Below are 13,229 nucleotides of genomic sequence, written 5' to 3' on the forward strand. Positions count from 1 at the left end.
TCATGCCCAAATCTTGCTTTTAAGAAAAATCAAACATCTTTGTCCTTAAAGATAATTTTAGAGTTTTTAATGAGCTGCAGGAACCCTGTTCTGTGTGAGTGGAGAACAGCCAAGTCTCCTCCAGTGATAAACCTCCACATGTACCACTGAAAACAGTTAAATTACTTTGAATCTGAAATCAGGGCTCAAACTACTTGTTGTGAGACCATTTCTTTATTTTTCACACCAAACTGTTTATTAAGAAAAACGTTACACAGACTTCATCAAATATAGGATCAGATCAAATCAAATCACGATTTCATAATACAAACTTCAAATCAACAAGAAAACAGCTGCAGAACATGTGGAAATGAAATGAATTCATTAAAAAACAACATGTGGACTTCAAGAACACAGTAAACACACTAAAGTGAAAGGAGGAGCCAAAAATAGAGGTTTAGTAGAATTTTTTGAATTTGTAACATTTCTTTGCTGCCAATGTGAATATGAATGTGGTCTTTGCCTAATTGAATAAAGGTTACACAGCCTCACTGCTCTATCTTCTGGTACAAACTGGTATTACATGGAAGTACAGCCCAAAACCAGTTTAGCTTGAGTTTCTTTTTTCTGGACATAAAGTCAGAACAGATGTTGTTTCAAAGCTGGTGGACAGATAAGAGCAACAGATTTAAGAGATTTAAGACAGATTTAAGAGCAACTGTTGTGAAATTATTTGCAGTTTGGGGATAAAAGGATTTAAGAGAAGATTTTACAACAGCAAAAGATTAAATATGAATGAAGAATTGAAATTTAACTGAGGTAACACATTAAATGAATACATTACAAAAGAAGTTAATTTTGGAAACACTAAGAAAGCTCAAATGAAAGAAATTGATATATAAAACCATATCTGCAATTCTGATACAATATCAGTTTGGTAAAAACGACATTCCAAATGAACAATATTTGTCTCTTATATATGATCCACTCATATTTGATACATCTATACGTATTTATACTCTGTAAAAGACAAGCATCGCACTTCCGGCCTTAGCGGTCTTTGAGTACGCGGCCCTTGAGGACCGTTAAGGTTGCAGAACCTGAATTGGGATACAGCCTAAGGCTGTTCCAATTCTCAGCACTGCTCCTCTCTTTCCCTGAGTCCTTAACAATTCTCCTTCCCACGATGACGTTTTCATCGAGGCCAAGGAAAAGAGTTTAGGAAAAGGAGATTTCGAAATTACACCCCACGTGGTCACGTTGTGCAGCTGAGTCACGTGACCACACAGTAACATATCACCACAGAGCCAGGAAAAGGGGGCGGAGAAAGTGTGTGTGCGCAGGAGAGGAGTCGAGCAGAGAGAGATGATTTTTTATGAAACGGGAGTAGAGTAGTAAACTTACAGGAACATATACCACTACCAACGTTTGGATCGATATCTGCATCGAGCTGCACACCCTTGTCTCCTGGATCCTAGCTGAGATCAGCGTGAACCACGTGGGTCTCTGCTCCCTGATCTGTTTCCTGTTTGGAAAGACTTCCAGCTTCATCGCGGAGTTTCTCTCGGTTTGTGGGATCATCTAAAGGTAAGCATCGAGCTAACTTTAATGTGGGTTCAGTTTATGCTGAGTTTAGCTCTGTTGAGAATAATAGATTGCTTGGTATAGACTGGAGTCAGACAGTCTGTAGAGTTTGTAATTGCTTGCAACATCAATATTATGGCGGTTGCTGGGGGGAAAGAATACATAAAGAAAAATAGTCTTGGAATATGAACAAAGGATGGGGTGCAGGGCAGGAGAAGAGCCAACCCCCACCCTCAGGACATGAAGCCACAGGTACAAGCGTGGGGGAGGGCAATCAGCCTTTAGAATTGACTATGTGCACGTTAGCATATGCTACTTCCGGTGTGGAAACTCCCGTGGGGAGCTTTGTTTCCGGTGTCCTATTCGCGCCTGGTTTACGGTCCAAAACAAGTTGATGAATGAATCAAGCGGCGATTTACATTTCTATAGATGGACATTTACCCAATACATCTGTAAATGATGTCTGTGAAGGTTCTCAGTCATCCAGGTCATCGGTCCTTTTGTCCCCCTGATGATCCGATCATCACCTTTTGTCCCTCTGTGGGGGGTTACTCCCACTAGGTTTATATCTGGGACTCACCATTTGACCTTAGAACTGAAGAAGTTTCTCGGATGAGAGGTGAAACTTATTCAACTAACTTAAAGAAGTCCAGACACTTTTCTTTGCAAGTTCCTTTTACTATCTGTAAATGATGTTCATCGACTTGTCGATGTTTTTTCCCCGCGCCTCAGAGCAAAAGAGAAAAGGGATTCAAATGTTATATTTCTCAACTGTCCCTCGTTTATCGCGGGTGTTATGTTCTAAAAATAACCAGCGATAGGTGAAATCAAGTAGCCAATTTTATTTTTGACGGTGCAAAAAGTTTGGTGGACATCGTGGACATACACTACTGCACTTCAGAGTCACACTGCTAGCGATCGTTGCAGCGATTCTGTACTGTACACGAGAGACGTCACGGAGGAGATCGTCTGTAGCAATCAGGACGCAGGACACAATGTGACGTAAAAAAAAGCATGCAAACTTGCACTAAAAAATCCGTGAAAAAGCGAGGTGAAAGGTGAACCGCGTTATAGCGAGGGACCGCCTTAATTTTGAAGGTAAGTCACAACATACCCTTCGTAAATACTAATGTATAGAAACTGTTACCAGCAATCATTCATTTTTTGTGTGGCTTTTTTCACGGTTTGTTAACATGCTGTGTAGGTGTGTACTTGACTAGCTGATATCGACATAATGGGGGAAACATCTGGTTTGACTATTCTTCACCTGTAGTTTGAATGCTGAACATTTGCCTGTTTAAATCATAAGACCAGTCACTATACAGAGATGTGCTTCTGAATGTGGACGATGCCACATCGAAAAGTGTAATGCAGTAATGCAGTTCTGCTTGTGTTGAGTGATGTAAACAACTGATCGATCTAAATGCTTTAAAATTGATCATTAGATTTTTTATGAAACAACAGCGGTGAGTGTTCCCACCTTCTGCTCTTTGTAACTTAACGCAATCTTTCCGTTTTCGAGTTTTGGACATGATTTTGGAGTATATCTTCGCAGTAGCGATTGACCGCAAAATAAATAAAATAAAGCTACCGGAAATGCACAACCCCACATCCGGTCTCAAACCAGGAAGTTAGCATTGTCTCGTGCACATAGTCAATAGTGCCTTCATAGTGGACTTCGTAGGATGATCTCCAGATGCATATGTAAAAAAAAAATTATATATATATATATATACACACACACAGACACACAAGCTCTGAGTATAAGATCCATAGAGGCTGGGGTCTATCACACCAGGCAAGACCCCAGGTGCAGGCTGTGTAAAGATGCCCCAGAGACAATCCAGCACATAACAGCAGGGTGCAAGATGCTAGCAGGCAAGGCATACATGGAACGCCATAACCAAGTGGCCGGCATAGTGTACAGGAACATCTGTGCCGAGTATAACCTGGAAGTCCCGAGGTCAAAATGGGAGATGCCCCCAAGGGTGGTGGAAAATGAACGAGCTAAGATCCTGTGGGACTTCCAGATACAGATGGACAAAATGGTGGTGGCTAACCAACCGGACATAGTGGTGGTAGACAAACAGAAGAAGACGGCCGTAGTGATCGATGTAGCGGTTCCGAATGACAGCAATATCAGGAAGAAGGAACACGAGAAGCTGGAGAAACACCAAGGGCTCAGAGAAGAGCTCGAGAGGATGTGGAGGGTGAAGGTAACGGTGGTCCCCGTGGTAATCGGAGCACTAGGTGCGGTGACTCCCAAGTTAGGCGAGTGGCTCCAGCAGATCTCCAGCAGATCAATATATATATTTATACATACATATATATGTGTGTGTGTATATATATACTTTTTGTGTGTGTGTCCCAGCTGAATAACAGGAGTAGTCTGCTGGAGCAGCAGAGGAACAATTTTGGACTCAGCTCAGCCACTACAGAGGAAACAATGACTTCAACACAAAAGGTAACAAAAACATTACAGTTACACTGTTATTGAAACTGTGTGCACAGCTGGTTGGTTTTTAAAAACATGTTAACAGCAGCTTTATCTTTTCCAACCTGGGCTCCTCCATATACACAGAATCTACATTCACAACCAAAAACCACACAAGTTAGAAGAAAATACAAAGATTATATTTTATAAGCATACATTGAAACAACAATATCATCAGTTGAACTCAAGTAAAAGATTTTCTCCGCTGATCAATATTTTTTTCAATAATGTAATTTTCATTACAACTCTCATTGTAGCATATCATTGTAATGTGATACTGTCAACAGAAGGTGGTGGAAACACACCAACAATGTGTTTTTTTTGACATGTTTGATTCCACCAATGGAGGGAGTTTCAGTTTGTTCCACGACTGCATTTCACTCACTGCCTCTGTTTGTATCTCTGTCACTGCAGGACCAACATGGAGCAAGAAGTCAGCGCTCTCAGGAGGCCGACAAACCTCACAGAAGAAAAGGAGAGAAAACCTACAGCTGTGATGAGTGTGGAAAGTCTTTTACCCACTCTGGACACTTAAAAATACACCAACTCATCCACAGTGGAGTTAAACCGTATAGCTGTGACTTGTGTGGAAAGTCTTTTACCGAGGCTGGATCCTTAAAAAAACACCAAGTCATCCACAGTGGAGTTAAACCTTATAGCTGTGAGTTGTGTGGAAAGTCTTTTACTCAGTCTGGAGGCTTAAAAACACACCAACTCATCCACAGTGGAGTTAAAGCTCACAGCTGTGACTTGTGTGGAAAGTCTTTTACCCAGGCTGGAGAATTAAAAACACACAGACTCGTCCACAGTGGATTTAAAGCGTACAACTGTCACTTGTGTGGAAAGTCTTTTACCCACGCTCAAAGCTTTAAAACACACCAACTCATCCACAGTGGAGTTAAACCTTACAGCTGCAACTTGTGTGGAAAGTCTTTTACCCATCGTAAATGCTTAAAATTACACCATATCATGCACAGTGGAGTTAAAGCACACAGCTGTGATTTGTGTGGCAAGACGTTTGCTCAAAATAGCAGCTTACAGAAGCATCTAGTTACCCACTCTGGAATTAAGGCGTACAGCTGCGACTTTTGTGGAAAAAGGTTCAGAGACAAACAGTACCGAAATAGTCACCTACGGATTCACACTGGAAATGATCTTTACTGCTGTGATCAGTGTGGGAAACCGTTTACAACAGATGCACAGCTACAACAACACATGTTTAGCCACACTGAGGAGAGACCTTACAAATGTGACCTGTGTGAGAAGACTTTTAAAGCTCCAAATCAGCTGAAAAAACACCAACAGATCCACTCCAGAAAGTAACTCTACAAGTGCAGTTACTGTGAGGATGTATTGATTTTTTATCTTGTAATTTTAACCTGATTGTTTGGAAAAAGTCTGATCAGTAAACTTATGGAGTTAAACTGAATGAACTGTTTGGGAAAATGAAGACTCATTTTCTCTCAGTAAGCTGAGTGTTGTAATGTAAACAGTAAAATGTAATTGGACGTTGGCAGAGATGCTCTTTGTTTCAGGCGACTTTCAGGATAAAAACATTGAAGCAATTCCCCGACTTACAATGTCTTTGCTTAGAATCAGAGCGACGCAGATGGATCCAGTTCTCAGCCCTGTCTTCACTGTGGTGGTGGGAAAACGTTTCTCTGTGAATTTGTGGAAAAACTTCCAATCATCAACGGGACCTAAAACCACATCAATGTAGACACACTGGAGACAAAATGAAAAACTGCAAAGAATGTGGGAGAGGCTTCCACACACCAAGTACATTACAAATACATGAACTCTTCCACAGTGGGGTCAAAAAGCACATCTGTGACTAGTGTGGGTCATCCTTCACCACTTCAGGAGAGACGCCATACAAGTGCAGACACAGTGACAAAAGCTTCTCACAATCAGGTCATCGTAACAAACATGAACGTACACACATGGAAGTGAACTTCAGCTGTGACCAGTGTGACAAGAGCTTCAGGAATCTCAGTTCATACTCCGAACACAAACGATCTCACACTGTAAATAAACTGTTTCACTGTTACCAATGTGCAAAAACCTTCACTTCATTATCTGCTCTGTGCAAACATCAGCCTGATCATGCAGGACTGAAATCACTGGATCACAATGAATCTGAAGAGAGAGAAAGATCCTCTTCTGGTTTCAGGGTCAGACTTAAAAACCTTGAGATCAGGCTCCACAGAGTTCAGATGGAATCTCCTGTAAAGAGTGTCAGCTGATGTCACACTTGGATCTGATGAGGTAGCTCTGATTTCTGGACCTGCAGTGAATAATCCTGAATGTTATGTTTAGGAAGCTGCATGTATAGATATGCATATCAAGTTTGTTTTTTCCTTTGAGGGATTTTAATTCTCTAAAATGTTATCTCTGTTACATTTTAGTCTTTGTTTCCTTAGGATACAGTAGTGTTTAGTAGTTGTACTTGTTACTGTATTATTAAAGTTATAGGAATTTCTTTTTCACCAAACAGATAATGTATCAGAATTGCAGATATTGGTATATATATCAATTTCTTTCATTTGAATTTTCTTAGTGTTTCCAAAATTAACTTCTTTTTTTAATGTATTCATTTAATGTGTTACCTCAGTTAAATTTCAATTCTTCATTCATATTTAATCTTTTGCTGTTGTAAAATCTTCTCTTAAATCATTTTCTCCCAAAACTACAAATATTTTCACAGCAGTTGCTCTTAAATCCTCCAAAATGAACTAAATCTGTCCACCAGCTTTGAAACAACACCTGCTGTGACTTTATGTCCTGAAAAAATAAACTCAAACTAAACTGGTTTTGAGCTGTACTTCCATGTAATGCCAGTTTGTACCAGAGGATGGAGCAGTAAGTCAGTGTAACCTTTATTCAATTAGGCAAAGAACACATTCGTATTCACAGTGGCAGCAAAGAAATGTTGAAAGTTAAAAACAGCAGCACACATCAGGACCATTTTAAAGATCACAGGTGACTACTTTTACTTAATTCAAATTCTGTTAAACCTCTATTTTTTGCTCCTCCTTTCACTTTAGTGTATTTAGTCCTTGAAGTCCACATGTTGTTTTTTAATGAATTTTGATCCACGTGTTTGCTGCTGTTTTCTTGTTGATTTGAAGTTTGTATTATGAACTCCTGATACTGTTAAAGTGTTAGTTATATTTGATGAAGTCTGTGTAGAGTTTATCTTATTAAACAGTTTGGTGTGAAAAATAAAGAAATGGTCTCAGAACAAGTAGTTTGAGCCATGATTTCAGATTCAAACTAATTTACCGTATTTTCACGACCATAAGACCATAAGCTTTTCTGTCCCCCACTCGTTACCTGTATGAATGGCACCTGTTTGAACTCATCATCTGTATAAAAGACACCTGTCCACAGCCTCAAACATTCAGACTCCAAACGCCGCCATGGCCAAGACCAAAGAGCTTTCGAAGGACACCAGGAAAAGTATTGTAGACCTGCACCAGACTGGGAAGAGTGAATCTACAATAGGCAAGCAGCTTGGTGTGAAAAAATCAACTGTGGGAGCAATCATCAGAAAATGGAAGACATACAAGACCACTGATAATCTCCCTCGATCTGGGGCTCCACGCAAGATCTCATCCCGTGGGGTCAAAATGATCATGAGAACGGTGAGCAAAGATCCCAGAACCACACGGGGGGACCTGGTGAATGTTTAACACAGATTTCAGAAGAGCAAATATGCTTAATAGTTTAACTAGATTTCATTTGTCAGTGTGGGACTGCTGAGTCACCGGAAGAACTCATTTGATTCATTCTCCACATGATGTTCATTTACAGAAATGTTTCACAGGAACTGATTTCTCCCAAAGGGTGAACTAGTGTGTTTCCATAGATTACCTCTGTATGAATGTACTTCTTAAATGAAGGCAAGTATTTGTCCTTTTTTGTTCCTCAGGTATAGTACGTGATATCAAGGGCAGGCGGTCAACACTGGGGGTAGACAAGAAGCAGACGTACTTCCAAGAAGGAGCTGCAGTGAGGTCAGAGGTCAGAATCTGAAACAGCTCAGGTTTATATTTTAGAGGTTATAAAAAATCCAAATGTATTATTTAAAGAAACCTTTAAATAATAGTCATAATTATTATAAGAAATATCAAACATTTAAGTGGATTTTCTGTTACACATATTGTGTTAGCCCTGCAATAAACTGGCAGCTGTGGCCAGGAGATATTTTATTTTGTATTCTTATGATCACAGTTATAATCAGAATTATCATTGATTAATCATTTACCATTGTTGAATTAGTTGACAGAATAATCTTTGAAGCACATCTATGTTACTTTGAGCAAATATTAATGCACACAGATTATCAGCACTTTAATCAGTCTATTGATGTTCTGTATTATTCTTGTTATTTGTTTAAGTTGTTGCACATCATTGCAATCACACCGCTCGGACCCACAAGTCCTGTTGGACCCAGGCCTGTCTACATTCAGTTCTGCACGTACTCAGGCCTGTAACAACATGAACACACTTATATAAGACACGCACGTTCACACACACACTTAGTAAAAATAGGAGGGTCGTCTGAGGACAGTTTTTCTGATAGATACACTTTCACAAAATGCACAATGTAATACACACTTGTTTTTCTCTAAAGTAGCAGTTGATGTCTATATAAGGAGAACTTTTTGAGAGGTGGGGAATTGTTATCATTTCCAGTAAAGATCTAACTGTGATGTCATCATGGCAATATATCAATGTATCAGCTGGGATAGGCTTCATCCTCCCGCAACCCTGAATTGGATACATTGTATTCCAATTATGTAATCTGATCATTTACAAACTCAAGGTATCTAATCAAAATGTAAGTAATAATTATAAAATGCAGAAATAAGTGTGACATAAATGTAAATGTGTGAGCTGACATAGAGGACAGCTACATGTAGTCTGAAAAACCTTTGTCAAGTTTGCAGCACGAGACATTCTTGCATAGAAGAGACGTTAAAGTCTCTAACTCAGTGAAGCATTATTGGTCCCATCTGTTTGGATAAATATAGTAAGTTGATGTTTGTCCATTTATTGACACATTTTCTTAAGTGCTTATCCAGCTCAGGATCACAGTGGAGCTGCAGCTGGATATGTTCACTAAATAAACCTTACAACAGTTAACAATAAACCTGCATCCATGTACGTTGTTGTCCACAGGATGAGAAAATCAAGCTGGAAGACTGTGGAACATGTTAATAAATGTTTGTGTGTTTATGCCTGTGTCTTTCACAGGAGGCGCTGGAAGGTTTCCCTAATAGTTCCTGGTGAATCAAAGCAGAACCATAAAGGTTGCTGGACTGCATGATGGCCTTACCCCTGAGCAGTCATCCTGTTAAAGGAGGAACCGGTTAGAAGCTGTTTTCAAAGTAGCTGAGCAGATTTCATCTCACGTAAGCAATTAACTGTTTGTTCATCTGTTCTGCCACTTAAAGAGCATTTAAGGACGTCTTTCGAGTGTCCAGTTGAATTAATTCTACTGGCTCTCATGGTCATTTGTTATTATAGACATATTTTTCATGTTCATCCAGCTATTTAGTAAATTCTATCTATTTAGTAATATCTGTCAGCTATAAAATGTAATATAAATATAAAAATATCTAAATATCTCCTGCCCTTTATGTTTTAATGATGTAAGTCTGTTATCGTGTTACATTAGCATTCCTCACATATCAATGAGATGCTGTACAGTACAATCCTACTGACACAGCAGAGGGATAACGACGGCTATTCAACATCGTTACACGACACATTCGAGCTGCATGACGCAGACAAAGTGACTCAATCATCTTTTTTGTGGTTTATTGTCTTCAAACCAGCAGACAAAGCTGATGGCAGAAGATGTCGGAGAAGAACTTCAGGCCGTGGAATGAAAAGGTATTTTTTTCTTGTTATCAAAGACATTTGGAGTGGCAGCTTCTACAAGTGGTTGTGCTAAAGTAAAGCTTACAGTCTAAGAAGTCACAGTGTTGATGTTCAGCACAAAGATAAAAGCTCACTTGTTTGAATTTATTTACAATCATAGTTTTATAAATTCTGACTGTAAACAGCTTTTACAGCTTTGATATTGTTTGACACTCGAAATCAGGTTTAATTTAAAGGTTTCTGTGTCCCAATGAGCCATTTACACTGATCAGTGTCAGTTTAACTGTAACACATTCATTATTTAGATTCAACAAAGAAATAACTGAATGTAAAAAATGGCAGCCCTCAGGCAGGTTTATAGAGATATATGCACGCATTATGAAATTTATGTATCCCAGATAATTGTTATACATCTAGTCATGGCAGACCTACCTCTTCCTCCCAAGTTAACTGCAACCCAAAAGAACTAGTGGGGCTATTTACACACTCACAACCAGTGTGGGGTAAAAAGAGCCACCAAAAAGCTGTCAGCCACAGATGTGCTATAAGAGTTAGAAACTCTGCTTATGGAGAAACTTTCTAAGTCTAACAGAGGACAGGTACTCCTGCCCAAATAACATGACAGCATGGGACCAAATGCATGGGACCAAATGTAACCAGCCTGCACCAACCGGACATTTCTTCCTCCTGAATTAAATGAATGAATGGATGAAAGTTAAATGACTACAAACCTAAAGCCACTAGTTCCCACACTGGAGCTCCCTGACACTGTGTGTTAACCGTATTTAGCTTGTATCAACAGTTGTAACAGGCTAAGCCACCTGAGACACTGCATTGAATGATTGTTCCTGTCTTATTGATTTCAGCTGACTGGTTTCAGCTCAGATGTTCTGCTTTTTCCTTTCAGTAGATCAAAGCAGCTCGTGCTGCTTCTGCTTCCAATTTAGAAGAAGAAGAAGAAGGCGAAGGCTTCAGCAAAGTGGCGTTCATGGTCTCAGTGAACAGTCACGGTCACACACTGCATGTGGTTTTAAAAGCAACATGTCTGTTCACCACAACAATGGAGATGTGTAATATTAGTGCAGCTACGGTTTGTTCTTGAACATCAGTTCTGTTTTCTACTTTGATCACTTAGACCAAAAAAGTGTTTTCAGATTCTTTCTTTTAAATCTATAAAGCACCTGCTCATTTTTTTATTACAATTAGTTTCACATAAATGTTAGTGTTTCCTTTATGATCTTTTGATGCTTACACTACACTGTACACATTAGAGACATTTCTGTTACCTGTTCCTGTTGACTCAGAGTTGTGAAATGTTCTTTTATTTGATGCACAATATGAAGTTCATAATTTTCTTACAAATAAAACTAATGACAAACATGAACAGCTGTGGTTATTTCTGAGACATGAGTTTTTGAATGTGTTCATATTTAGACGGTGTGCATCTGTATGCTGAAACTGTGATGGTGAACCTGAGGTGATGGTCAACAGAAGGCAAATATAAAACAATATTGAAGTAATGTCTTTACCCTCTGCAGCGTGTGGACGCAATCACCTTATTCACTGTAGTAAACGTGCACCGCTAGCTCACGTGACTGACTGTCTCCATGGTTACATCGTATATTATTAGCTATGTAAACAGCTTCCAAAGATACCGCCATAGCTCTCTGCAGCTGTAACACTTAAAACCTTAGCAAATCATTTCATGTGTTTGATAGTTATGAAGACAGAATATGTTTTTAAGGTCATGCTAGGCGGTTGCTATGGTGGTTGCTGTGGACTTGGGTGGACCGCGTCCGATTCCTGTTATTAGCTGTCCGCCGTAGGAAGGCCGCGTTCCATTTACAAGTAGTGACAGTCTGCCGCAACTCGAACTCAAACCCGCTTTGTTCTTTAATTATAGGCCTTTTATAGCCGTTCATGACACGCACACACACACACACACACATAAAGCACTTTGCCTCACCACGACAATGCAACTTTACCTAACCTAACCTTAAAGTATCTGATATAGGATAGAAAAATGAAGCAACCAGAGATTTAATGATGAAGACTCTGGGTTCTGTAGTTCACGTTTTACAGTCCTGAATGACTCTTTGCATATGATTTATTGAAGAGGAGTTTAGAATGCACTTTACATTTAGACTGTTGCTGTTTCATTTTTTTTACATTGTTGCTGTGTTATGTCATGAATAAGGTTCACCTGCTGGGGGTTTGATGGATCAGCTGGACAATACAGTCAAAGACAGACTTCATTCATCATATGCAAGAATCCTAGTTGGATTTTTGTTGTCACTCATGTTTTTGCACCAAATATTGAAAACAATTCTGACAGACTGGATACCTGGTCAGGGTGTACATTACCTTGTACTCAAGCATCCCAGGACAGAGCCCTGCCCCACCATGAGCCTGGGTGGATGTGTGGTTATTAATATAAAAGGACTGATACTGAATATGAATATTTCATGAAAATCAAATTATAATACAAATTAGTAATAAGGGTTTCTCTGCGCCCTTATCTACCCCATACTCAAAGAGCTGCGGGCAGAGAGGGTGACAGGAGAGGATGGCACTGAAGAGAAGATGCTCGGTTTCTGGAGTCTCCTGGTCCTGTCAGTATTAGTAGGATGCATCTGCTGTGTCTTCTCGTGGATGCTCACCTACCTTGACTCGTTCCAGCCTGGTATGGATTTCCCAACACTGCGGACAGTGGCCCACGTCAGAGACGTTTAATATTGATTACATATGTTTGAATTGCTAACCCTAACCCTAGCTCAACAGACCACAATGCCCTGGACTGTCAGTATTATTACATGCTGTGAACATAAGTAGCTTTGATCACAGTTTATGTTGTAAAAGAGAAGGAATATTGAAAAAAAAGATCAACATTGTGATATTATTTCTTCCAAACTGACCAGAAACATGCTTGTCAGACTCTCACAGCAAAGGATCAGACTCACTGTGCATGACGGCTCAGGCCAATGATGTCTGTTAGATTGTCAGTTGTTTAGTGCTTCTGTACAGTTAGGGTCACCGTCTCTATTTCAGAATAATTAATATGCAGAAAACACTAAAAGTTGATTGTCTTCCAATATTCTAGCATAATTAAAAAACTTTGACTTTGTAAGTACATATTATTAGTCCTAATGCCAGTATGAGTCTTCATAACTCCTGCTTTGAAATACTGAACTTTAAAATTTACCCGATGAAAGATCATTTACAGTGGCACTCTGTCAGGATCATTCTGACTGTAAGATCACTGTATTAATCTGAATCCTTC

At 39.5% G+C, this 13,229-nt stretch overlaps 1 protein-coding gene across 1 annotated transcript; it reads left to right on the forward strand.

The window, feature by feature from the left end:
- The first annotated feature begins 1,467 nt into the window (after window positions 1–1,467).
- Window positions 1,468–11,207, forward strand: LOC309702993 (uncharacterized protein). Its single transcript, XM_082527697.1, has 7 exons — window positions 1,468–1,566; window positions 3,935–4,027; window positions 4,472–7,704; window positions 7,992–8,083; window positions 9,320–9,477; window positions 9,907–9,961; window positions 10,857–11,207. Exons 2-3 carry the CDS (start codon window positions 4,010–4,012, stop codon window positions 5,378–5,380), a joined length of 927 nt encoding a protein of 308 aa, XP_082383823.1. The 5' UTR covers window positions 1,468–1,566; window positions 3,935–4,009; the 3' UTR covers window positions 5,381–7,704; window positions 7,992–8,083; window positions 9,320–9,477; window positions 9,907–9,961; window positions 10,857–11,207.
- Window positions 11,208–13,229: the final 2,022 nt, after the last annotated feature.

Source organism: Aulonocara stuartgranti, assembly GCF_965226115.1.
Source record: "Aulonocara stuartgranti genome assembly, chromosome: 3".
In the NCBI taxonomy this organism is placed as follows: Eukaryota; Metazoa; Chordata; class Actinopteri; order Cichliformes; family Cichlidae; genus Aulonocara; species Aulonocara stuartgranti.